The following is a 26,371-nucleotide window of genomic DNA, read 5'->3' as shown; positions in this document are numbered from 1 at the left end:
ATGGAGCGGCTGAGATTTCCTCCCGGCGGCGCGGCGGCGGCGGACGAGTACCTGGAGTACCGCAGGTGAGGGGCGGCTCCCGGCCCGCATCCCGCCGCTCCGCGGGCCGAGGGCGGGGGCTGGCCCGGTGTCCCTAGCCGGAGGACGCCTGCTGGCGCCGGGGCTGCCGGCATCTTGTCCCCGGGCTGTTGGGGGAGGCCTAGGTGCATTTCAAGTTTTGCCTTTCTGCAATTAAATATTGTAGTGACTTGCAGTTCTATTCGGTAATTAGTCTTCCGAGGCCAGTTAAGAAGTCCTTCCGTTCCCTTCCAAGGAGGATTATTAGCTCTAGATTTATGCAAAGGTCCGATTGTTTTTTTAAAATGGCCATTGAAGAAATACACCTGGAGTACTCGGACTTATAAAAGTGAGCAGACTTCAAATTAATCCGGTAACGGGTAAATCGTAAACTGCCAAACGTGCTCCCAACCCTGAGGTGCTGGTTTTAGGAGAAAGACGCCGCCGACTGGTGGAGTTTTCTGTGGTGCTGGAGAAACTGGCCCCCAGAAACAGGACGCAGTTGGTTGCCCCGTGCGCTGGCAAAGGCTGCTGCACCTTGGGCGCCGTGTTCTTTTTCTGTTGCCTGAGGTTTTTGGCAGTTGGGAAACTGGGCGAATGGGAATTACTGGGGAGGACCAGCCGGAGGAGGCAGGGTCAAGGCGGGAGGATGTGTGTGTTCAGACGGGAGGCGAGACAGTCATGGCTCAGCCTGGGGAACCTGAGCGAGACGGGCTACTCCGCTTACCAGTGTTCTCCCCAGATCACTCAGAGGTGTCCGGGCAAGCGCGTTCCCCAGCTAACTGCACTGGCGCTGACTGCCCCGCCGGTGTAGTTTTGGGTAATGCTTAGACCTGCCTAGAATTCTGAGGCGAAAAAGTGAAGGTGAGGAGCCTGATGGGTCAGTCCCCATGGCCGGTTCAGGTAACTCCCAGATTCCTAGGCGGAACAGCAACTACCCGGCCCTCACCCAGGGTAGAGCCGCTCCTTTAGCCTCCAGTTAGTTCACCAGGGCTTTTGTTCTGGAATAAATTGCTGGGCCCCGTGTTGACTGGTAACTTAGATATTTAGATATGTGGATCGATTGTGGGCCTCCAGTTGTCTCTTTCCTAGTCTAGATAATGTTAGGGGGCAGGCCTGGTGGGAAGCTATTTTTGCAAGCATAAATAACCCGAAGCACTTCCCTACAAAAGAAATTATCAGGTCTTCTACTGGCATTAGGATTTGAGAAAAGTGGGGGAAAACAGGACTTGGGTGCCTAGATATGAAAGGGGTGATGATGGTGGGAAGGGTCAAAAGGATGAATCTAGAAGGAAACAAACTCTCCTTGAAAGTTTTCCTTGATTAGGTTTTGCCTAGGTGCTTTGGTGGGAGTTAGTTGGGAGGGGAAGTGTAGGGCCTTGCTGTTAATGCCTGGAAGTGTGGACCAGGGACATAGGCATCACCTGGGAGCTTGTTAGAAAAGCAGAATCTCAGGCCCACCTCAGACCTGTTAATCTGTATTTGAACAAGATTCACCGGGGGTTCTGTAAATACAATAAATTTTAATTTTTTTTCTTTTTTTTCATGAAAATTATAAAATTTGAGCTGCCCTGGTTTAGAACTCAAATACCAATGAACTCTTCCTTTAAAGATCTGCATTTACTTAAGATCTGTTTCTTGATAGCTATAAGAAAGTGAAATGGCCCAAAACTTATCTCAGAATAAAATGCTATTTGTTTTTTTACTGTTGTTTATCTAAGTTGTTTATGTAAGGAAGAAGGCTGTGATGATTTCATAGCTTATGAATTGGTTTTTATTTCTTACCTCGGGGGCTTCACAGTATGGCAAAAAGTATGTATTGAACAAAAAAAATATGTAGCATCCTACAAATAACACTTTTCATGACTTTTAAAAGGGCTGTTTTCAAGGAGAAATGTCTTCAGTTTTGAACAACTTCTTTTAATTGTGCTTTCTTTTCCTCCAGGGATGCCAACTCTTAATTTCTTTCCATAGAAAGAGTGGGGGTTTAACTTTTCCCATAAAATTTTGGGTTCTTCTGAAATTAAGCAATGATAAACCTGAGTACCCAACAACGCACAGATGTGGGTTGAGCGTATGCAGGTGTGTTTTTAGGTCTCACATTAATTTAAACTCCTGGCCAGAGTTTGGGATCAGGCATGGAAATTAGTTGTGTTCATTTCTGCATTGATTTTTTTTTGTACTTTTTTTGATACTGTTTTTAAAGGAGGAAAACTTTAGAACTTCTAGCAGTCTAGGCTCGAACTTTTTTTTAAAATTATTTTTTATTTATTTTCTTGTTTTTTTCCCTTCATTTCTATGTTTCTGAAGCAATAGGCTCGAACTTTTAATGAGAAGAATGAGCATGTTTGCTTCAGAATGGAAGGAGAAATTAAGATGAATATGTGCTCACCTCCATTGATAAACCTCCATCGGTAAAGTCAGATGTTATGAATTCATTGACTTTCTTATTTATAATACTCTTTTATATGGGAAGTATAGAGGAGAAGAAATTTCTTTCCTCAGTCATCACTAGCTTCATGGCTGAGGCATCTATAATAAAAGATAGATTAACAGGAGAAAAGCTTATACATTTATTTAAAATAAGTTTTATGTGACAATGGGCACTTTCAGAAAATGATCCAAAGAAACTGGGAATCCTATGTATTTTTTTTTTTAATTTTTAATTTTTTAGAGACAGGTTCTTGTTCTTTTACCCAGGCTGGAGAGCAGTGGCCTAATCATAGCTCACTGTAACCTTGACCTCCTAGGCTCCAGTGATCCTCCTGCCTCAGCCTCCTGAGTAGGTAGGACTACAGGCACGCACCACCATACCTGGCTAATTTTTAAATTTTAATTTTGTAGGAATGGGGTCTTGCTATATTGCCCAGGCTGGTCTCGAACTACTGGCCTCAAGTGATCCTTGGCCTTCCAAAGTGCTGGAATTACAGGCATGAACCACTGCACCTAGCCTCTGTGTATTTTTATGCTTAGATTTGATGAAGAGTATACAGTCTTGGAGAAAAATGATTGAAGGAAAAAAGGGTATGATCTAATGGTAATAAACTAGAGGGAATTTAACAAGCTCTGTTTGTTCATATTCTCTTCCATGTTCCCATGTCTTAGAAGATAAGCATGCTCCCTTCCTCCAGCTATAGGGAGGGTATTTCTGGAATGAAAGTTTTACGACCTGCTTCAGAGAAGAGGGCGGGTAAGATGAGAGTGACTTTCCTACTTCTGTTTTCGCAAATGCCAGGGTGCTGTATTTTGGGGTAGCATGTCCTGAACTCCATCAGAAGTAAAAGTTTTATTACAATTGTTTGTAATTTGGCTATTATCATGGGCTTAAAGTAAAAAAAATCAAAGTCAAAGCAGCCTTTCCTTTGGCTAAAAATAAATACTCAAGGCTTAAGAGAAGTATGTTTTTTGTTGTAGAATTGTTGGTGAGGACGATGGAGGGAAACTTTTTACTCCTGAAGAATATGAAGAATACAAAAGAAAAGTTTTACCTACGCGCTTACAAAACAGATTATTTGTGAGCTGGCGGTCACCAACTGGAATGGATTGTAAACTTGTGGGCCCAGAGACACTGTGTTTTTGTACACATAGGTAAGATATTCTATTGCTAAGTTATCTGATGATTAGAAAATAAAAAGCTGTAGCAAAGCATATCTTCTATAAGTAACACTGTGATGAGTAACATTTAAAAATAGGCCCTTATACAGTACAGTAGCGATTATCTAAAGCTTTTTTTAGCTGTAATTTAAACATTTCCATCGTAGCTTATTAGAACTCATCATAGAGTCTATCATGTTAAGCAACTCTTATCTTGCCATTGGTAAAAAAGATTTTGGTGCCCCTATGACTTTGCCAGGGGTCTTTAAGTTTGTGTGTGGAGCAGAGTCTACCTACATCTGCCGTCGTTGGACAAGGTAGAGAACGAATGGATCATCAGACTGAAGAACCACTTCAACAATTGCTTGAATTGACCCATACTGATCATGCTATCCATCTACAAATAGAAGCATTTCTCCTCAAATTTACTAATCTCCTTTCATACCTTAAAGAACTGCTGTGTGGATACCTTTCTTTAAACAAACAAAATTACAAGCCCACTGCTTTTTATTACACATGGCCATGTTCCAAGGAAAGCGCATAAAGGAAAAGAAGTACCTGAGGCTCCAGTCACTGACGTGTGTTGTGTATATCTGAGGTTTGCGTTTTGCTCTGTGTATGCTCTACTTTAAATTGTACTACTGTCTGACAGTTGTGAAATTCAAAATAACCAAGCTGCTTCACAGAAAAATCTCTGAACCTATTGCATGTTTTCAGGCAACAACTTTAACTTTTTGTTCTAAGGGAACCATTGAAGGAGAACCACCCCATTCCAATAGTTCTTTCATGAAAGACTGTTTGTATAGTTGCTATTTACAGAGTTACAGTTGCCAAAGGTTGTTAAGCAGTTGCTAGGGTGAATAATGCTGTATATATTTAATAGATTGACTATAAACTTATTTAGTGATGAGAAGGAAAAGAGGTTGAGGACGTGTTGTTATCTTTCAGAATTGAAGAAGGATTTGGGAAGTTTGTGATAGCTTTATAATTTATTCCTGTACAAATTTAGTGCCAGTTTCTTATCTCTGTATAATTCATACAGCATGGAATTGACCCTCAAAATCAACCCAACCCAAGTTTGATGGAGAAGTTATTTAGATGCGTCACTCAGTGGCATCTCTGTCCAAACTATTTTTTTCCTGTTATAAAAGTGATTACAAGGCCAGGCCCGGTGGCTCATGCCTGTAATCCTAGCACTCTGGGAGGCCGAGGCGGGAGGATCGCTGGAGGTCAGGAGTTCAAGACTAGCCTGAGCAAGAGTGAGACCCCGTCTCTACTAAAAAAATAGAAAGAAATTATCTGGACAACTAAAAATATATAGAAAAAAATTAGCCAGGCATGGTGGCACATGCCTGTAGTCCCAGGGACTTGGGGGGCTGAGGCAGAAGGATTGCTTAAGCCCAGGAGTTTGAGGTTGCCATGAGCTATGCTGACGCCACGGCACTCTAGCCCAGGCAACAGAGCGAGACTCTGTCTCAAAAAAAAAAAAAAAAAGTGATTACATGGTTTTTAAGGAAAACGGGGAATATATAGAAAAGTAGAAGATTCAACACTCAAAGCTAGCCACTGTTAATACTTTTTACTATATCTGTAGGATTTTTTTCTTTACATAGTTAATGTAGTAGTTGTTAATTATGTGTGTGTATAAAATATGTAGCCATTTTTTTATGACAGAATCACAAAAATATGTTTTGCATTGTTATGTGGTAATCACAAACAAGATTTTTAATACCTGCCTGAAATTCCAGCTAGTCTAGTTGTGTTTATCTCGGGTTCCCCAGAGCTGTGAGGAAGCTTCAGGAGTGTGCCAGGTGGAAGGGCAGAATAGGCATAGGACACAGTCTAATTCTGGCTTTTCCCCTTTAATCAATTCTGCTTCCATTTTATTCTGTACAAGATTGTATTTGAAGAAAGAGTTTCACTGCTAGAATGCTTGAAAACTGTTGTCTAGTAATTTACTTATCCATTCCTTTGTTGTGTGTGTGTGTGTGTGTGTGTGTTCATATATGTTGCTGTTATAAGTACTGTTGCTAATACTGTCATTCACAAAACTTTTTCTATACATGCCATTTTTCATGTACCCTAATTATTAATGTAATTAATGAATTATTTCCTTAGGGTACATTTTCCAAAAATGAACTTTGTGGGCTAAAGAATGGATCTTTTAAAGTTTCTTGAAACATTATTAAATGGGATTGGTACTTTAAAACACTCTTGATGGGATTGTCAATTATGTATAGTTTAAAAAAAAAACTTTGACTCTTTGCTAAACGAAAAATGGTATGTTGTTATTTTAACTTTTCTCAGATTAATATTGAGATTAACAAATTTAGTATTATTTTACTGAAGTATCACCTTATGAGAAAGGACTGAATGACCTATTTAAATAAATTACAGTGCTTTAAGAAAGAGCTTTGGCTTTCAAAAATACTGATAATTTATTTTGAAGTTAAAAGTTAAAAATTAAAATAAATTACATTAATGCAAGTTTATTGAACTTATTTCAATTTTAAATAGCAAAACTGAAAAAAATTTAAGTAATGTACTTTGATCAAAATAATTTTTATATAGAACTTTTTTTAATACTCTTAGGTTGCACTCCTACATTAAAGAATCTTTAGAGGTAAGTATTTTAAGGGAATTCTGTGATAATTTCTTTGTATTACTGTCAAACAACTTCTTCCTCTTTTTTTTTCTGAGACAGAGTTTTGCTCTGTTGCCCGGGCTAGAGTGCCGTGGTGTCAGCCTAGCTCACAGCAACCTCAAACTCCTGGGCTCCAGCAATCCTCCTCCTTCAGCCTCCCGAGTAGCTGGGACTATAGGTGTGCACTACCACGCCCGGCTAATTTTTTCTATTTTTAGTAGAGACGGGCTTCTCATTCTTGCTCAGGCTGGTTTTGAACTCCTGAGCTGAAGCAATCTTCCTGCTTCGGCCTCCCAGAGTGCTAGGATTACAGGCGTGAGCCACTGCACCCAGCCTGTGAAACAACTTCTTAAATAACTAAAAATAAAAATCTAGAAGAGTAAAGATTTCCTCTAACCGAAGCTACATAACTGACAGAAATACTGTATGTAGGGGGGTTTATTTTCACTTTACTAACAGGAACAATAAAGAAATAAAAATAAAAAATTGTCATATTTGCATTGAACAGAATAGAAATTAGAAATTGTAATTTTTGGTAATACCTGCATTGTGTTTATGTTTCTTTCTCTCTGTCTGTCTGTTTTTTTTTAAAGGTATAAACAACATAAAACTGATTTTGAAACGATTCCTGAGCAGCGCCCCATTGATCTGCCTTGCCGGGTGACTGGCTGCCAGTGCAAGGCCTACCTGTATGTCCCTTTGAATGGCACTCAGCCCATTCGCTGCAGATGCAAGCACTTTGCTGATCAGCACAGTGCTGCGCCTGGCTTTGCATGTAACGCGTGTGAGTTTTGTTAATATAAATGCACAAACACAGAATGTTCACATTTCTTCCTTGAATATTTAATTGCCTTTGTACCAATTTTATTCAGTTATAGAGTCAATGTTAAATAACTAAGGAAAATTCAGTGGATAGATACTCTAAAATTTCATTTTTGTGGAAAAACTCAGAGTTATTGCTATGTTTGATAATCATAAACTCTAGTCTCATGTAGTTCAAATAATTTAAGTAATGGTAATAGATTTTTTTTTCTTTTTTCTTTTTTTTTTTTTTCACCTGAAGAAAAGCAACAGGTATAGTAATAGATTTTAAAGAATCACTAGATGTAACCTGATTCAAATTTTTGAACAGTGGGAGTTTAATCAACTAACTTCTATTTACAGATTTTTAAAAGGGATTTTATAAGTCAAAAAATTTTTATGATTTGCTAACAGATTATAATGTATTGCCTAAAACATAGGCTCATGGGAAAAACGAAATACAACATGGTAACTCTAATGCTGTGTATGCAATAGCACCCTTACCTCAGTACCTGGACTCAAATCCCGACCTCCGCCCCATATGCCCTTTCATTTGATCATAATTTTAAAAGCCTTTGGAAATAGGTAGGGTAGTGGTCCAGTTTCCTTCAGGAGATCGTTATTACAATTGTTTTTGTAGTAGTTTGAGTTGAAATCTTGTGATGAAATATGTAACAAAGCATTTTTAATGACAGTGGTAGGAATAAATGTGTTTCATTGGCTAAGTATGGTTGTAGTTGGATAAGACTTATGTGCCTTGGTTCCTGTACACATTTGTCAAAGGTGTGAGTGGGTAAAGATTTTGTTAATGGTGTATTCTGGCCTCTGTTCCTATATGGTTTGTTTCTTTATATAACAATTTTATTAAGACATAATTTATATACCATGCAATTTAACAATTTAAAATATACAATTTAATGGTTTTTAATATATTAATCAGAGTGAATGTTGTGCAGCCATCATCATGATAAAGTATAGAATATTTTTGATAACACCGAAAAGAAACTCTATATTTATTAGGAGTCATTCCTTATTTTTCCTTCCCCCCAGCCCTAGGTAACCAATAATCTACTTTGTAGTATATGTGCTGCCAAAGTGAGCACCCAGTACTCTACTTTCTGTCTGTATGTATTTGCCTTTTCTGGATATTTTATATAAATGGAATCATAGAATATGTGGTCTTTTGTGACTGGCTGCTTTTGCTTAGCATAGTGTTTTTGTGATTCATCTGTTATGTAGCCTGTATCCATACTGCTTTCCTTTTTATTGCTGAACAGTATTCCATTGTATCCTTTCTGTGTCTATGGATAGGCCTTCCAGTATGGCTTTCATGGGGAGTTGATCTGTAGGGAGGTTTCTATAATATATTACCTCTTCCCCTGGTCCTGGCCACTTGGCTGATCCTGCCACAGGTTTTAACTCAGTTTTTGAGGAGAAGGCCTGCATTTCCAGGATCTTCAGTGTTCAACACAATTTCTTTTTGTCCTAGTTGGTTTTTCCATTTTTCTTTTCCTGTGATAAACCCCCTTACCACATTAGCATATTTCAAAAGTAAGAGCAGTGGCTGGCAGGAAGTTCAGGGGCTGGAGATAAGAGTTATAGGGGCTAGAAGATCTAGATTCAGCTGGCTTTGGCCAAGCTAAGTGGCTTTAGGGTAGACAGCTTAGTACCTGTATTTAAAAATATTTAAGTCCCTTTACATCTTGCTTCAGGTTCCAAATGTTCAGGATTCCATAGCTGCTTCACTTGTGCTTGCGGTCAGCCTGCATATGCCCATGACACAGTAGTGGAAACTAAGCAAGAAAGATTGGCTCAGGGAAAACCAGTGGGACGAGATGTTCCGTACGCAGCAATGGGAGGATTAACTGGTTTCAGCTCACTGGCAGAAGGCTACATGCGATTAGATGACAGTGGAATCGGTAAGTGATGATATATGAAGTGTGAGCTTGTCATATTGTTTTTATGTGTGCTAACAATAGTGAAGCCTTATATTTGTTAAGCACTTTATAGTTGTCATGTTTTTTCAGGAAACATCCATTCATTTGATTTTTATTCTTAAAAAAATGTTTCACTGTCACTATACAATGCATTGTCATAGAAAATTTAGAGAACACAGGGAAAAGATCACTCCTACCCCAATGCTTGTACTCAAATCCTAGTCCACATCTCCATTGTCTATAACAGCTGGATATTTCTTTTATTTGATACGATAGTTTACCTGTTACCCTGCAGTACACAGTTTTTGCAATTATATCCATCTCATTTTTGAAACAATAGGCTTATGTTCATGTATGTTTGTGAATACACTTATATACATGTAACTACATCTATAGTAAAGTATATGTGTACATGTGTGCATACACATATATCTTCTTGCATACATGTAAGTTTTAAATAACACAGGCAAAAGTTTAATAGGATATATCCTGAATTATTGAAGGAAGCCGTATCCTTCTGAGAATTGAGTGGGATTAGAGAGCAGAACGTTCCCTGTCTAATTTAAACATTTCTGTGTGAAGATTTTTAAAAATTTTACAATAAGTGTGTATTTTTTTAATTAAAAAATTACATAAATAGGGCCGGGCGCGGTGGCTCACGCCTGTAATCCTAGCACTCTGGGAGGCCGAGGTGGGCGGATCGTTTGAGCTCAGGAGTTCGAGACCAGCCTGAGCAAGAGCGAGACCCCGTCTCTACTAAAAATAGAAAGAAATTATATGGACAGCTAAAAATATATATAGAAAAAATTAGCCGGGCATGGTGGTGCATGCCTGTAGTCCCAGCTACTCGGGAGGCTGAGACAGGAGGATCGCTTGAGCTCAGGAGTTTGAGGTTGCTGTGAGCTAGGCTAACGCCACGGCACTCACTCTAGCCTGGGCAACAAGTGAGACTCTGTCTCAAAAAAAAAAAAAAATTACATAAATAGAGATATATGTATTCTTGTAAAAGATCCAGACAATAGAAATGAAGTGCAAAGCCCCCTTGAACACTTCTTTTTTCCTGATTCTTTCCCGGAGGGTAATTTGCTATCTTCAGTTTATTTTTCTCTTTAACATACATTTTCACTATTTATTTTTTTTTAAACTTAGAGAAATTTTGAAGGCCTATTATGTCATGACACACAAATATATTTCATTCTTTTTAACTGCTGCACAGTATTCCATACTATAGATAAAGCAGTTTAACCATTTCCTTGTTTGTGGCATTTAGGTTTTTTTTTTTTGGCCATTACAAACAATCTTGCCAAGAAAATCTTTCAGCTTGCCTCGTTGTATCTTTGCATAAATTTGATTCTAGAGTAGATGGAAGTAAAATTCTTGGGTTGAAGTGTGTTAACATGTAAATTTTAATACATTCTGCCAAATTGGCCTCCAAAAATACTGTACCTGTTTTTACTTCTTCTAGTGATGTTTTGGCTTACCTATTTCCCTTACATTTAGGCTAATCACTGATAGTATTGAACTTGATGATTTTGCCATTCCAATGCATGAAATTGTTATTGTTTTACTTTGATTTCCCTGGTTATTAGTGATATGAGAATCTTTCATATTTATTGGCCATTTCACTTTCTGTGAATTGGCTGTTCATATCTTTTGCTCATTTTTCTGTCTTTTTATATATTCTGTATACTAATCCTTTGTTGTTTATTTTGCAGACATTTTCTCCCAATCTGTTACTTGTCTTTTAATCGTTAAAAATAGTTTTGTTTTTTTTTATACTGCTTACATTTTGGAGATAAGCCTTCCCTGTTTCAATTTTATAAATATATTCTCCTTCATTTTATTTTAATACTTAATTTTTTATGTTTAGCTTTTTCATATATGTGGAATTTATTTTTGTGAAAGTGTGAGGTAGATATGTCTGTCTAACTTCAGTTTTTGTCCAAATTGATGGCCAGTTATCCAAACACTATTCTTTCCTAAATAATTCAAAATTTTATCATATTCTATCCTATTCTCTATTTTATACCATTGACCTATTTGTGTATCCTGTCCATATTATATATTTTTCATTATTATAGTTTCATGGTGTGTTTTGATATTTGGTATGATAAATTCCTCCTGTTTGTGATCATTTTCCAAGATTGTCTTGACATTTTTGCACATTTTCTCTTCTAGGTGATTTTTCAACTAGTTTGTTAAATTCCATAAGTAAATTATTTTACAGCTTTCATGGACGCATGATTGTATTAGGCTCATGCAACAGTTATGGAAAGCCCAATTACCAGTGGCAAAATATGATGATGATGATGATGTTGACGATGATTGTAGCTTTGTATTGCTGGTAGTTTTTCCAGCTACTTCACACGTATTACTTCATTTAGTACTCACCACAGCTCTCTGAGTTAGATGATTATTCCTCTTTTATAGATAAGGAAATTTAGCACACAGTAGTAAAATAACTTGCTCCGTGTTATTCAGCTAGTAAGTAGTAGGGTTGGGTTCAACCCAAAGATTACCCTGGGCTCCTTAGTCTACCTCATTGTTGTCTATTTCTGTATAGTTATCATCTTACTTTCATCACTGCAGCTTTAGAATAAATAAATTAATAGTTGTGACATCATTTTATTACTTCAGAATTTTCTTGGCCTACTCTTACCTTTTAATTCTTTCAAAACTTTGACATTATTTTGTGAAGTTATAAAACTCTACTGTTTTAATTGAAATCACATTGAATGTGTAGATTAATGCAGAAAGAATTGATATTTTAAAGTATTGTCTCTTCATTTATTTGCCTTCTGTGCAGCAAAGTGGACTTCTGAAGTTGTCTTCCCAGAAGTCCTGTACAATTCCTAGGTTTATTTCTAGGTATTTAATGTTTTTTTAATAGATATCATATGTGACATTTTTCAAAATTATATTTTCTAACTGATTATTGTTTGTTTATAAAATAGTAAATTTTCTACTGCTTTTGTTACCAGTCTTATTAATCTTAGAATTTTTACTGAATTTTTAGTTTATTTTATAAATAATGATATTTTTCCCTCTTCCTTTCCAATATTTATGACTCCTCTTGCTCTTGACTAATCAAAATGGCTAGTACTTCCAGGACAATGCTAAATAATAGTGGTAAGCCAGATGTGGTGGCATGTACCTCTAGTCCCAGCTACTTGGGAGGCTGAGGTGGGAGGATCGTTTGAGCCCAGGAGTTCAAATCTAGCCCAGGCAACATAGTGAGACTCTGTCTCTTAAAAAACGAAAACAAAAAGTAGAGGTAATAGCTGGCATCTTTGCTTTTTTGTGACTTCTGGTATTTTATCAATTGAGTATCTTCGTAGTACAGCCATGTGTCACTTAATGACAGGGATACATCCCGAGAAATGTGTCCTTAGCTGATTTCGTCATTATGCAAACATCATACAGTGTACTTACACTAACCTAGATGGTGTAGCCTATTGCTCCTAGGCTACAAACCTGTATAGTACGTTACTGTACTGAATACTGTAGGCAGTTGTAACACAGAGGGAAGTATTTACATATCTAAACATAGAAAAGTTACAATAAAAACACAGTATAAAAGATAAAAAAATGATACACTTTTATAGTGTGGATCCAATTATGATCTCCTGAGACCATGATTGTATATGTGGTCAGTTATTGACTGAAATGTCTTTTTTTTTTTTTAAATTAAAATGAATGTTTATGGACTGTAAACTTATGAAAAGCCATAATAGCATTATTTTTACATATTTTCCAATAAGTCAGATAACAGTGTAAACTTTGAGTATAATAACAGAATTCATAGCAGAATAACAAACACAGGAATTATAAGTAAGAATGATACTGTTTTATGTCCATTCTGCTTTTAACTGTGTAACTACATAAAAGCAAGAGGCAAGAAATAAAAATGTGTATATGGGTATGGAAGAAAATTCATTTCATTTCATGCTGTTACCTTTATATTTGATCCTGCACATAGAAAGTAATTTCTTCTCATCAAGGAAGGAATTTTCAAAAAAGAAAAAAAAAGCTACTTACTGACCGCAAATTAAATGTAGAGGAAAAAAACATTTGGGGCTACCGCTTGGGAAGATTTGTCTTCTGTAGACCTAGTCTAAGAATTAAGAAATAGTCTGCTTACTGAAGCATTGACAAGGAACTCAGGCTGTGTTTATAGAATAGGAGCTTCATTGTAACTCAGATCTCTAAAAGAAGAAAACGTTAGACTTAGTAAGTTTAATGATCATAAAGTAGCTTTTCAAAACCTATTTGTAGTCTTGAGAATGTGAATTTCATTTAGATCTTACAGGCTATATTTTGTAATTTGAAATTAAGGGACTGAAATGTCTTTTGTGATGCATGACTCTATCGAGAAAGAAAACCTTCCCCTTTTGTGCCCTGAAAGAAGGTGGGGTGACAAAAGTTGAGAGTGAGGAGAGGAAACATAAGCTATTTGTGTCCTGATTTCAGGTGTTAGAGGAGCCCAGAGGGACTTCTGCTCTGTTAGCCATATAGATACCTAGACAGCGATGACCTCTTGCTGGAATTTGGTTCTTTTTGATGTGAAAGGAGTCCATCATTCCCAGCTCTGAGGGGGTGCTGGGAAGGCAGCTGAGCTGGGAGGCAGTGGGCCTGCTATGGCATCTGTCAGAGCAGGGTGCAAGATGACCTCAAAGCAGAGCTGGAAGTGGGTGCCCTGAGCTGGGTGATTCAGTAGGGGACGTGACAGGCATTGAGGAGATCTGTATTTCTGGTGAGTGCAAGTGTGAGGCTACCAGACCCTGTCAGGCTGAGAGACCAAACTACAAGTTACACCAGCGTGGAGCATTTGAGATCAGCAGCACGTGCAGCCCCAGGGAACAGCACAAGGACCTCAGGGGCCCTGGCCCCTTCTCTTATATTCCCACATGCCTTATGAGACGGTAGCTGGGGATGGGAGGGGGAAACACTGAGCAATTGTCCCACACTGTTTACATTATAAGATGGGACTAACTTTTAAACCAATTAGGACTAAAAGTTCATTTCCTTCCCTCTATCTGTGGTGTGGGGATGGGGGTATGGGGGAGGTGGTGGTTTGTGAAAAAGATAGAACAGTTATAAATTTTCTCTGCAGCTTCCTTCCTTTTGGTCCCCAAAGTCAGTGTTTTTAGCAGTTGGTCTTTGTGGTTTATGGTTTGGGGTTGTGGATGTTTCTCATGTTGGTGAAGAAAGAGCTTGTTTGTTTTATTTTTCACACTTCGTAGGTGGTTTCCCAGTAAGGAACAGAGTAAAAATACACTTATTCTACCTTCTTCAACCAAAAGTTCCTTAGTGTGAATGTCTAATTTTTGATAGTGTTATGTAACTGTATTAGGGTTTATGCACTTCTGTGTTGACATACAATTACATTAGTGCATAATATTTTTTTTTTCTGTGAAAAAGGTCTTAGAAATGTGCTGAGAAAGGAACATTTACCTATTTGCCTTTACTTTATATGGTAGACAAAAATCTAAATAAAAATTTCTTATTTGTAGAAAGGATTTTCTGGTGATTTTGCTGAGGTTCCAATTTATTTCACATTCGTAGCCTTTTAAATAGAGATTTAATTTTCCTTCTCCATATATTTTGTTCTCAGGTGCACCTTCAGTTGAACTTTTAGAATCTCCAGTTACAGCCGAGGACCACCCATTTCTAAAAGCATTTCAAGCACAATGTATTTCTTCTCCAGAAACGTTAACAGATGGTAATGAAATTAAATTGAGAAATATTTTTGGGCGTAGTAAGTTAGAATATAGAGTTTTGATTTGTTTCATAGGCTTCTCTCTTTTTTCCATTATTACCACAATTTGACTTCAGGTAAATCTATCATTTTACTTTCTTTTACATTCGCCAGGCACTGAGAAAAAGCAAGCAGCTTCATTTCGTATTGTGATATATAGCTAAATCTCAGAATTTTGAGTATGCTGATAATATGACATATAATTTGAAGTTTTAAACCTTATTCTGGTGTATGTTGTTGTTCCAGTGTTTGAATAGGAGGGCCCTCTAGTGGACCAATTGCCTTTGGGCTTCCCAAAGGGGTGTAATCCAGTGACAATCATAGGTTAGCAGAGTTTTATCATTTATAAATTAAGAGCACGTAGAATTCATTTTTAAGCACTAGTCTTCTATATTTCCTTTATTGAAAATAAGAATAAAAACATCAAAGAAAGAATTTGTGTGGTCTATTAGGTATTTGATATTTTAAAATATTTTTAGATGAGAATTTGATTTGTCTGTATTTTCACATGCTGACATTCTTCACAAGGGATTTTAAGGCTGCTTCAAAAACAACATACAATGAAGTATGTAATGATAAGATATAGATAGAAATAAGAAACCAAAACCAAGAAAAAGGACACAATTGTGGCCACTTTCAAGGTTGATATAATTGCTCCATTAAGCTTCAGTTTTGACTGAATATAGTGGTGGCCAAGAAGCAGAGGAAGGTGCAGTCATTTTAAACACTTTTCCTTATTAGAAGGGAGGAAGCCTGAGTTCCTCAATGCTAATGAGTGTTATATCAATGCTGGATTTTAAAGAAGTCTATATAGTGACTTTCAATGATGCAGTGGCCAAGGTCCTCGCAACCTTTTTTTTTTTTTTTTAAGCAAATACAGCAGAAGGTTGCTTTCTCGGATAGTAACCTTTGATAAGAGTGTAATATACCATTTGACTAGATAAATCATTAAATATAATATATCATTAAAATGCAATGCAGTAAAGGTAAGTCTGCAAGAGGCTTAGCTCAATTGGCCCAACATGATCCAGGGATAGACCCAGAGTTTCCAGAGGAATGGATAGATAGTGCATATTCTAAGCATGCTTTCTTATTTTATTTTTCTCAATAAGGCTTTTGTTAAAGATAGTCAACAAAGTAGGGTTGTAGTCTGTGGTGATTGTCTGGAGTTATATGTCTTTATGTTGTTGATTGAGGGTGAATTCAAATGCTTTAGAAACTAGTAGAACAGGTGTTCAGGTTGATATTTTGTTTTGGAAATGAAAGGACCCAATGAAGACATTCACCAGCAATGAAGGTAAAATTTTCTATGAACTAGGCTCTTGACAAGAAAACCAGGTTTTTCCTACCGAAGCACTTTTAAATTCCTTTCAGCACATAAACTAGTGTTTGATTAGTTTTACAAAGTGAATACCATGAAAAGTGGCTAAAATGTTTTAGTTTTGAAAAATTTTGAAGCAGGTAGTATCATCACTATGGTTGCTTATATAAAGCCTCAATAATTCTATGCATTATCTCATAAAGTGGAACATGGATTTCCAGTTATAAAATGTAAAAAAGTAGTTGGAGAAAACTAAGTGTACTCTTACGGAATAGCTGTGTGGTGTTATTTAATACGAGCCATTGAATATGTGGAGAATGTTTGCCAATGAAAATTACTTTTGTCCTGTAAGGCTGTTCTTTCTAAAAAAGAATGAGATAGTAGGACCAGATATACTTTTATCCCATTTCTGGTTTGAAAAACAAAACATTATCACCTGGCATGAGGAGACTTTTCTTTCTGTTTTTTATTTCAGGGGACTATATAATGACATAAATACATAGATTTTGTTTTCCTTGTTAGTAGGTACAAGTAGTCAAGTTTCTTCCTTAAGGAAACCCGAAGAAGATGATATGGCTTTCTTTGAAAGACGATACCAGGAGAGGGTAGGTTTTTCAGGAAATCCATTTGCATTAAGCATTTACTTGTCACAAAAACACTATAGAATTATTGCATATTGAATGTGGAACATCATTGAAAATAATTTACAGGTGTTAGGCTTTGAGGCTTATTTGAAATAATTCAGACAGAAACAGGACTAATGAATAATATATATAATACACTGGTTGATTATGAAGGCCATAAACATTGACTAAATACAAAAATAAAATTATCAATAATCATCAACCATCAAGAGATTTATAAATTATATGTATCTTTAGTTCTTTTTTTAATACATGTACCTTTATTTTTTTATTTTAAAAAATTTAATTGTCCAAGATTGAATATATTTTGAATTCTTAATATGTATTGTCTCATTTCTTCTTCTCAGAGGTTTTTTGGTATATCCTGACTCAAGTTAAAATTACCCAGTAGCCTTTAAGAAACAGAATACTAAACATAGACATGTTTTAACAGCTTCCAGGGTTCAACAACTATAGTTTTGATGTGTTCACAGCTTTAAGTAATGTTCATTTTCATCAGTTCTCCACCACAATATAAATGCCTTAGGGGTAAGAATAGTATTTTATTCATCTTTGTATTTTCCTTAGCACCTAGTACAGTGCCTTGTGTTTAATGTTTTCAATAAATATTTGTGGAACATTGAAAAAATAACATAATTGACATTCACTTTCATACATGTTAACTTCTTACAATTTTGATAAGTTTCATGGAAGTGTTCATATTTGAGAGTTTTGTTTTTGCTTTTTGCTAGATGAAAGAATGTTGGCTTGATCAGGCATTCGGAATAGTATTTCAGTCACATGGCTGAAAGTGCTTTCTTTAGGATTATTCTATAGTTGGTTTGTGGGCATTATTATCTCTCCCAATAGATAATAAACTCCACAAAAGTAAAGACATGCTTGTTGCTTTTTGTTGTATCCTCTACAACTCAGACAAGAGCTTGTTAAGTAAGTGAAGGTGTGGAAAAAGGAGAACATTAAATAAATTCCCCATCCAAGAGCACAGGAAATAAGTGGAAAGCAGAGAGATTAGCTTAAGAATTTTGAAGTGAAAGGAGAGAGTCCTGGGTACAATTTAAGGTAGAGCTAAACAATAGAACTTTTTGCAATGATGAAAACGTTCTGTATCTGCGCTGTATCCATTCACCATGTGTGGCTCTGTAAGTCTAAATTTAAATAAATTAAAATTTAAAATTTATTTCTTCAGCCACACTAGCCACATTTCAAGTGCTCAATACCCACACGTGGCTAGTGGCTACCTTATTGGAGAGCACAGATATAAAACATGTCCATCATTGCAGAAAGTTCTTCTTGAAAGCTCTGGTCTAAGGGTTCCTTAGTCTGTTTGGGCTGCTATAACAAAATACCATAAACCGGGTAACTTATAAACAACAAAAATTTATTGCTCACAGTTCTGGAGGCTGGGAAGTCTAGTATCAAAGTGCCGGCAGATTTGGTGTCTGGTGTGAAGGCCTGCTTTCTGGTCCATAGATGGCATTTTTTTGCTGTGTCTTTACATGCTGGAAGGGGCATGACAGCTCTCTGGGGCCTCTTTTATAAGGGCACTAATCCCATTCTTGAGGGCTTTGCCCCTGTGACCTAATCACCTTCCAAATGCCCCACCTCCTAATACCATCATATTGGGGGTTAGGATTTCAACACAAGAATTCTCAGGGGACATACACATTCAGACCATAGCAAAGGGGAAAGAGGTAGTAGTAGGATGTCTGGAACAGGGATGAAATGATGCAGAAAAGGCTGCTTTGTAGCAGCATCAAGGGCAGGACTTAAAATTAGATCACTCTCCATTCTTGGGATGCACACATTCACAGCCAAATTTAAGTTTTCGCTCATAGGCTTATGCGGGACTAGGTTCTAGAACTCCTTCTGTCCTTCCTCCAGAAGCTTGGGTAGTGTTGACTGCTTTGAAAACATGCCGGTGGTATGTCTGGGAAGATAATGAGAGGAATTCTTATTTGTGAATGTTTTAAAGGATATACTTCGCCTGACCAGATTGCTTATTATAAAATATATCTAAAGTTTATGGATTTATGAGATGTAGTTTATAACTCTCCAGTACATGTGATTTATGGATGTATTAGATAAAGCTTATAAACTCTCCAGCCTATGTGATTAATAAAAGTATAAAAACTAAGGAGCCTAAGTCCAAACAACTTTCTGAGCTGACATGTACTATATTCACTATTTTGTCTTTTACTCCTTTTACTACAAAACCATTTGGAAGATTAGGAAGCTAATGGTTCAGGGCCTTTTTCAAGAGAAATGTCGTGTGTGTATCTGGTTTTTGCTTATATTGTTTGCTAATATTTGGTAACATTTGGCAAAGAAGAATCTATTAGTGTAAGTCAGCTTTGGTAAGGGAAGCCTTTGTGGTAACATAGTTTACCAGCTACTTTTAGATATTATTGAAAAGTTGCTTTTTAAAAAATAGGTCAAATATTTTTCTTTTGCTGTGGATGATCCTTAGTTTCTTTTCCCCAAGAGAGGAGAGTTTTATTAAGGAAACAAGTATCAAAGGTCTACTAGGTACAAGGCACCGTGCTCCTGCCAGGAAAAAAAAAAAAAAAAAAAAGAAAAGGAGGAGGAGGTGTCTTTGTTCTTAAGACTTTAGAGGGAGTATTTGCAAAGTACTATTTCAAATGAGCAAACACAGCTTTGGCTTTTGTTTGTTGTTTAGCATCTTTGCTTTTTTTTTTTTTTTTTTTGATGTTATTACAAATCTAACACTTGGGCTTAAATGAGAGGGGAAAAGGGACTAGCATTTGTTTAGTGCTTGAGTGCTTAGATCTTTATATATATAATTTATATATATAATCTTATTTATACCTTTAGAACAATACTGAGAAGTAGGTATTACTATGATTTTTTTTTTTTTTAACAAATGAGAAACTGTTGGTTAAATAACTTGCCCCAAATGCTCGATAAATGGCAGAAGGAGGATTCAAATGCTCCTTTATTTGACTTCAAAACCTATATAATCTTTGCCTTAGAATAGGATATTCTTTGGGTGTCCTTCAGATGACCTGTTGATGGATATAGTGTGAAGAGTAATAATGAGTGTTTCTGAATGAGGTTCCCAGCCAACTCAAAGAGGAGAGGGAAAAAATGGGGAAGAGACAGGTTAATATAGAAATTTTTATTACTTGCAATTTGATAGGATTGAGTAGACTGGTTTTTCAAGGTCTCTCCTGGTTTCTTGATATTCCTGTTACTTTAGATGGTAGGAGGCTCTGTCTCTACCCATTTCCCTTATTTTCTCTCCCCTTCTCTTGCAGGGGTAAGGCAGTAGTGCTGCCTCTGGAAATTGGTATGTGTGAATGTGAGTGGTGGTGAGTCAGAGACAGGTGGGCTTTGTGTTCTCTGGGGTCTTTACTCCCGTGGAAAAGGCCTATATGAGTCTAAAAAGTGAGAAGGCCACACGGCTTGGGATATGTGTGCTGCTGCTTTGCTTTAACTATAATGAAGGGAGGGCAAGATCTTCAGGAAGCTAACTGTGGAATGTATAAACCAGAATTATAGGAAAGCATCCTTAAAGCAGTCCGTGTTTCGGAGATAATCCAGCTGGATTAGGATTAGCTGGATTCTGCAACTTTGTAGGGAATGTGCATAGATTGGATATAAAGTTAGGCATTTAAGTCTTTTATTAATTTTTAATTTTAGTAGCAGTTGAAACTAATTTATTCTCTTGTCTAAAGCAACATTCATTTATATGTTATTTTTGTTAAAAATGCTTTGGTAAAGTTAAAATCAAATCATTTAAAAATATGCAATTATGTCCCTTTATGAGATTTTGGCTTTAGTATATAGCAGCCTAATAACTGTGTGGAATGCCTATGTTAAATAAGACATGAATCCAGATGAGGTTAATGCAACCTTGTTTTGTTTAGAATGGTTTATAAATTATTATATCAATAAATATTTTAAATTTACAGATAAAAATGGAAAAGGCTGCTAAGCAGAAAGGAAAAGCTCCATTGCCATCTTCTGCGAAACCTTCATGAAGACGACTGGAGAAATTAAAACTACCATCCAAATATATCATTTTCATGTTTATTTAAATGTAATAAGACCATTTGTTTTCTCTCAAATTATTTACTTTGTTTACTGTATAAATATCTTTTTTTATATGTTTCCTTAATTTATTTAAATAAGTGAAAATGCTTTCTATTACTTTTGTTGAAATTCCTGATTAATGACACTTTGTATATATTTTTTGTCTTTCCTCACAAATGAGGTTGTTTTCATGAGTGAAAACCTGAAAGTACAGTAAATATTTTCAGTACATCATAACTTTTTCAGGCCATTTAAAAAATTGAAGATACTATCAAGGGTTTTGAACAAATATGTAAGGACCACTTTTTCTTTCAGAACAGTAAATTAGTCTTGCGTGGTGGTGTGCGCCTGTAGTCCCAGCTACTTGGGAGGCTGAGGCGGGAGGATCGCTTGAGCTTAGGAGTTTGAGGTTCCAGAGAGCTATGATGACATCCACTGTACTCTAGCCCAGGCAACAGAGTGAGACCCTGTCAGAAAAAAAAAAAAAGAAAAAATAAGTTAAAATCACTGTTTTTAAATTTTTCAAACATTTTTTTTTTTTTTTTTTGGAGACAGAGTCTCGCTTTGTTGCCCGGGCTAGAGTGAGTGCCTTGGCGTCAGCCTAGCTCACAGCAACCTCAAACTCCCGGGCTCAAGCAATCTTTCCGCCTCAGCCTCCCGAGTAGCTGGGACTACAGGCATGGGCCACCATGACTGGCTAATTTTTTCTATATATATTTTAGTTGGCCAGATAATTTCTTTCTATTTTTAGTAGAGACGGGGGTCTCACTCTTGCTCAGGCTGGTCTCGAACTCCTGACCTTGAGCGATTCACCCGCCTTGGCCTCCCACAGTGCTAGGATTACAGGCGTGAGCCATCGCGCCGGGCCAAATTTTTCAAACTTTGTAATGTTAATTTATGTTTTTAAATTTAAAACTAATATTTTAAAATTATATAACCATTTTCTAGTGATCTCTACAAATTTTTAAGTTGCATTGTTAACTATCATTGTCTATCACAGTATTGGGCACCTCTTGTGTACCACTTTAAATCTTTGTGGCCCCACCTCCTACCCCAGTACTGCTTTGAAACACTTCCAAGCAGGCTTCTGACAGCTTCATGTGGAAGCCATTTGATAGCACCTTATCTCGGGCCCATGTCATGGCTCTCTTGCTTGCTTTTGCAGGGATCCTCTGACACTGGCTTGGGATGTCCACTGAAACCCCACTGTATCATACATGTGCTGCCCAAAGATGTGGAGGAGCTAATGACTTCGGGCCATCCTTGAGAGCCAGTAGATAATAGGAAGGAAGCCCTGCCTTTCTGTCTGCTGGGAAGACAATTCTGAAATGCATTTCATAAGGTTCCTCAGAAAATCCCATGTCATTTAGCACCAGACATCCACAGCAGTAGCCAACTCAATAATACATCCTTATGGTAGCTTTCTCTTTTTCCGTTTTCCACTCCCCCATCCCTCCCTCTCATTCCCTCAGATCACTTCCCAAATAAATTACCCAGATGAGAACATTTGTGTTAGACTTTGCTTTTGGTAAGTGGGTAAACTCAGGATAAGACGGTTGGTACCAGAAACAGCCTTTGAAGGCAAACACTGAGGATGGGATTCTGTAACTGAATCAGTTACTGCCATGGATTTAGATGACATGCAGGTTAAAGATGAAATGTTAGGTTATGCAGTAGCTGTGTCATTACATTGGAATGGGAGTAATGGAAATTATAAAGATTGAGGTTTTGGTTAGTTATTATTAAGTGCTTTAGAAACCTTAAAAAAAGAAAATGAACCTGGGGAACAGACACGCCTGGAGCTCTGACTTGGGGGGAAAGGCGGTACAGGAGCAACGTATGTAACCTGCAATTCTGTATCCCCCATAACAAGATGAAATAAAATAAAAACAAACAAACAAACAAAAAAAAAAAACCACAATAAAAAAAAACAAAACCAAAAAAAAAAGAAAATGACATAGGCTTATGTTAGCCGCTTAACTCAAGTCATGCTGTGAAAGCCAGAGTCCCTCTGCAGCATTCCTTAAGGAAACTTTTGTTTCCTGCAGATGCAGGACAGACTGTTGATGATCAGGTCCAAATCTAATAGTAAGGCGGCAAGGCTGCAAAGGAGACTGAATGCACAGCCTCTATATTCTGCAACAAATGAGCTGACAGGAAAAGAATGGAACCCGAAATCATGGGATGGGGACATTTGTGTTGGTGAGCCTGAGAATCAAACCCGCAGGTGTTTTTGAACCCCTGAGCTGGCTCAAGCAGCAGCATCCTATTTTCTCTTGCCTGGAGATTCTGCAAAGGCTTTATCTGAGGCAATTGCATCACAAGGTGACAGACACTTGTCCTTCTCAAGACCTTCCCCTGCTACTTTTCATTGAAGTAATAACTAGGATTAGGTCTCAGCATACCCCAAGTTGGGAAATACAGTCCTTCCTCTAGGAGGGTAGGTTTTGCTCTGAATGTACTATAGATTCTGGTTGAAATGTATTGGCAGGAACCCAGGAAGCATGTCTGGGAGTAGATCTTGAGGGCGTTGAATCAAGACATGGGCTGGGGATGGAATATAGGAAAGAGTGACATGGGAGCACTTCTGACATATGATTTAATGCCCTGGCAAGGATGTCTGGAGTTGGTCCTAACATACTGCAAGAAGATAGGGTGTAAATGCCAGAAATTATTCTTCCTCGTGGTATTGAGGAAGGGGTCAGAAAGCTCAAGGAAGTGGAAATGTTAGAATGGATTTGTTGTTTGAAACTGGAAAAGCTACCACCTGACTTCCCTGGGAAGGCCCAGATGACACTCATAACTAGGGCAATATGGACTGTAATGGACAAGAGTATACTGGAAACTGAGAAGCTTGGCAGTGGTTGATCTCTACGGGCTAGAATTGATGGAAGATGCTGCCATGATACTGGGCTCTGCAGTGTCAATGTATATAGACGATGGGATGCAGGAATGTTGAAGGCCAAGTTGTGGAACTTAACTGTCAGAGGCCCAAAGGGCATAATTAACTTAATGGGCACCAAGGATAGACCTATGAATAAGGTTAAGTTCATGATGTTGCAAGGGGCAAGACAGGACGGCTGATTAGGATGTTATTTGACTTGTATAACTGTCCCCCTTGCCTCTAAAGTAAGTATTGAGAACTGGCAAGAAGGCTGACATCAACCATGGTAATGAAAAACCATAGTTCCTCACCCAATTTTGAGATCTAAGGTAGTTCAGATCTAGAGCCCATGATGGGAGGGAGGACCCAGATCCCTTTGAGTAAGGATCCTTATATATATTTGATAAATATCCCCCTAATCCTTCCTCAAAGGGGCAGACATATACCATCATTTACCAGGGCAACTATGCAGTGGACAAAGAGGAATACTCAGATTTTTCAACCAAAGACTGTCAGATACAGTGTCTGAGCTAACATGGATCCTAAAGTACCCAAAAGACTGTTGTGGGTCACTGGTTAGAGTAAGGTTTTATGGAAGCCCAGTGATAAATGGAGTCCTGGCCAAAATCCATCTCACAGTGGGTAAAATGGGTCTGGTCTCATGCTTTATTTCTACAGTCCCTAAGTATATATAATTGGGATAGATACACTCTGAAGCTGGCAGAACCTTTGAGCCTAAACTGATAGCTCTTGCTTCTTGCCCCAGGCCTTCTTAGATGCTACAGGACAGAGTTAGTGACCTAGGGGCCTCCCTTAACGAAGAAGACTTGAACTACACTATTAACCAACTTGAACTAATTGACATTTATAGAACACTCAAACCAATAACAAGAGAATACATATTATTTTTATTAGTGCAAATGGAATGTTTACTAAGATTGACCATATTTTAGGCCATAAGACAAATCTCAATATTTTTAAGATGATTCAGATCATAAAGTATATCCCCTGACCACAGTAGAATTAAACTAGAAATCAGTAACATCTCAAAATCTCCAAATATTTGAAAAGTATATAATATGTGCAAATAATTCATGGTTCAAAGAAAAAAAATCAAAAGGGGAATAAAAGTATTTTTAATTGAATGATAATGAAAACACAATATTTGTGAGATGCAACTAAATCAGTACTCAGAAATTTACAGCACCAAATGCCTATATCAGTAAAGAAGATCTCAAGTCAGTGACCCCAGCCTTTACCTTAAAGAACTAGAAATAAGAGTAAGTGAAAACTAAAATAAATGGAAAAAGGAAAATAATAAAGACCAGAGCATAAATTGAAATAGAAAAGCAACAGAAGAAATCAATAAAACCCAAAGCTGTTTTTTTGAGAAAACCAATGAAATTGATAAACCTGTAGCCTGACTGATCAGAGAGAGAGAAGACCAGATTACCCATTTTAGGAATGAGTGGTGACATCACCATAGCTTCTACCGATATTAAAAGGACACTAAGGGAATATTATAAACAGATTTATGCCAATTATTTTGACAATTTAGATGAAATGGACAAATTCCTTGAAAAACACTGTGTTGTAAACATGGAAGTCAGTCCTCCTTGTGAGATCTTTAAGGATCATTCCAATATGGCCATGGAAATTACAGAGAAGCATATGAAATTAAAGGATTTATTATATTCATAGGTCCTAGGAAAGGAGGCATGGCATGCCACACAGGGGGCTATTTGGAAGGAGTGAATACCAAGGGAGCAAGCTCAGTCAAGTAGGTGGGGAGCAGAGAGGGAGTGAGAACCCATGAGGAGAGCCTTTACTGGGGTTAGGGCAAAGTACACAAGCAAAAGATGTGAGGGGATTTCATTGGTTCTTTTGAATGTCACTAGGTCACAATCAGGGGAGGGCAAGAAAGGGAACTTGTGGCAGGAACTAGCCTTATCACATTGGTACACCTGGTTCCTTGGGTAGGGTGCTCATAGCCTGTGGAGATGTTGAGGTATCAGGAAATTATAAAGTTTAAAAATTTTACAATACAGACAAAAAACATCAAGCTCACTCAATATTAATAAATAGGCCGGGTGCAGTGGCTTACACCTGTAATCTTAGCACTCTGGGAGGCCAAGGCAGGAGGATCACTCTAGGTCAGGAGTTTGAGACCCCATCTCTACTAAAAAAATAGAAAGAAATTAGCTGGACAACTAAAAATATATAGAGAAAATTAGCTGGGCATGGTGGCACATGCCTGTAGTACCAGCTACTCGGGAGGCTGAGGCAGGAGGATTGCTTGAGCCCAGGAGTTTGAGGTTACTGTGAGCTAGGCTGACACCATGGCACTCTAGCCTGGGCAACAGAGTGAGACTGTCTCAAAAAAAAATATTAATAAATAGATAACTTTATTCACCCTATATGAATTTGCTGTTAAAAACTTTACCACAAAGAAAAGGGAGAGATGGCTACATCGTGAATTTTACTAAACATTAAAGGAACAAAGAATATCAATTCTGTAAGACTTTTCCACAAAACTGAAGGTGGGAGTTCTTTACAGTTTACTGTATGTGGAAAGCATTACTCTGATATCAAAACCAGCCAAAGACATTACAAGAAAAGAAAATTTTAGACAAAAATCTCTCTTGAACATGAGTGCAAAAATTCTTAACAATTTTAGT

General features: G+C 37.3%; 1 protein-coding gene across 1 annotated transcript; it reads left to right on the top strand.

Annotated features, from left to right (window-relative positions):
• On the top strand, positions 1 to 22,287 carry FAM221A (family with sequence similarity 221 member A). The gene is made up of 8 exons (XM_069462055.1): positions 1 to 65; positions 3,472 to 3,645; positions 6,889 to 7,079; positions 8,809 to 9,015; positions 14,648 to 14,755; positions 16,638 to 16,717; positions 20,689 to 20,816; positions 21,975 to 22,287. Exons 1-7 carry the CDS (start codon positions 1 to 3, stop codon positions 20,755 to 20,757), a joined length of 894 nt encoding a protein of 297 aa, XP_069318156.1. The 3' UTR covers positions 20,758 to 20,816; positions 21,975 to 22,287.
• Positions 22,288 to 26,371: the final 4,084 nt, after the last annotated feature.

Source organism: Eulemur rufifrons, chromosome 29 (assembly GCF_041146395.1).
Source record: "Eulemur rufifrons isolate Redbay chromosome 29, OSU_ERuf_1, whole genome shotgun sequence".
Lineage (NCBI taxonomy): Eukaryota > Metazoa > Chordata > Mammalia > Primates > Lemuridae > Eulemur > Eulemur rufifrons.
This window is presented reverse-complemented; position numbering and strand designations above follow the sequence as displayed.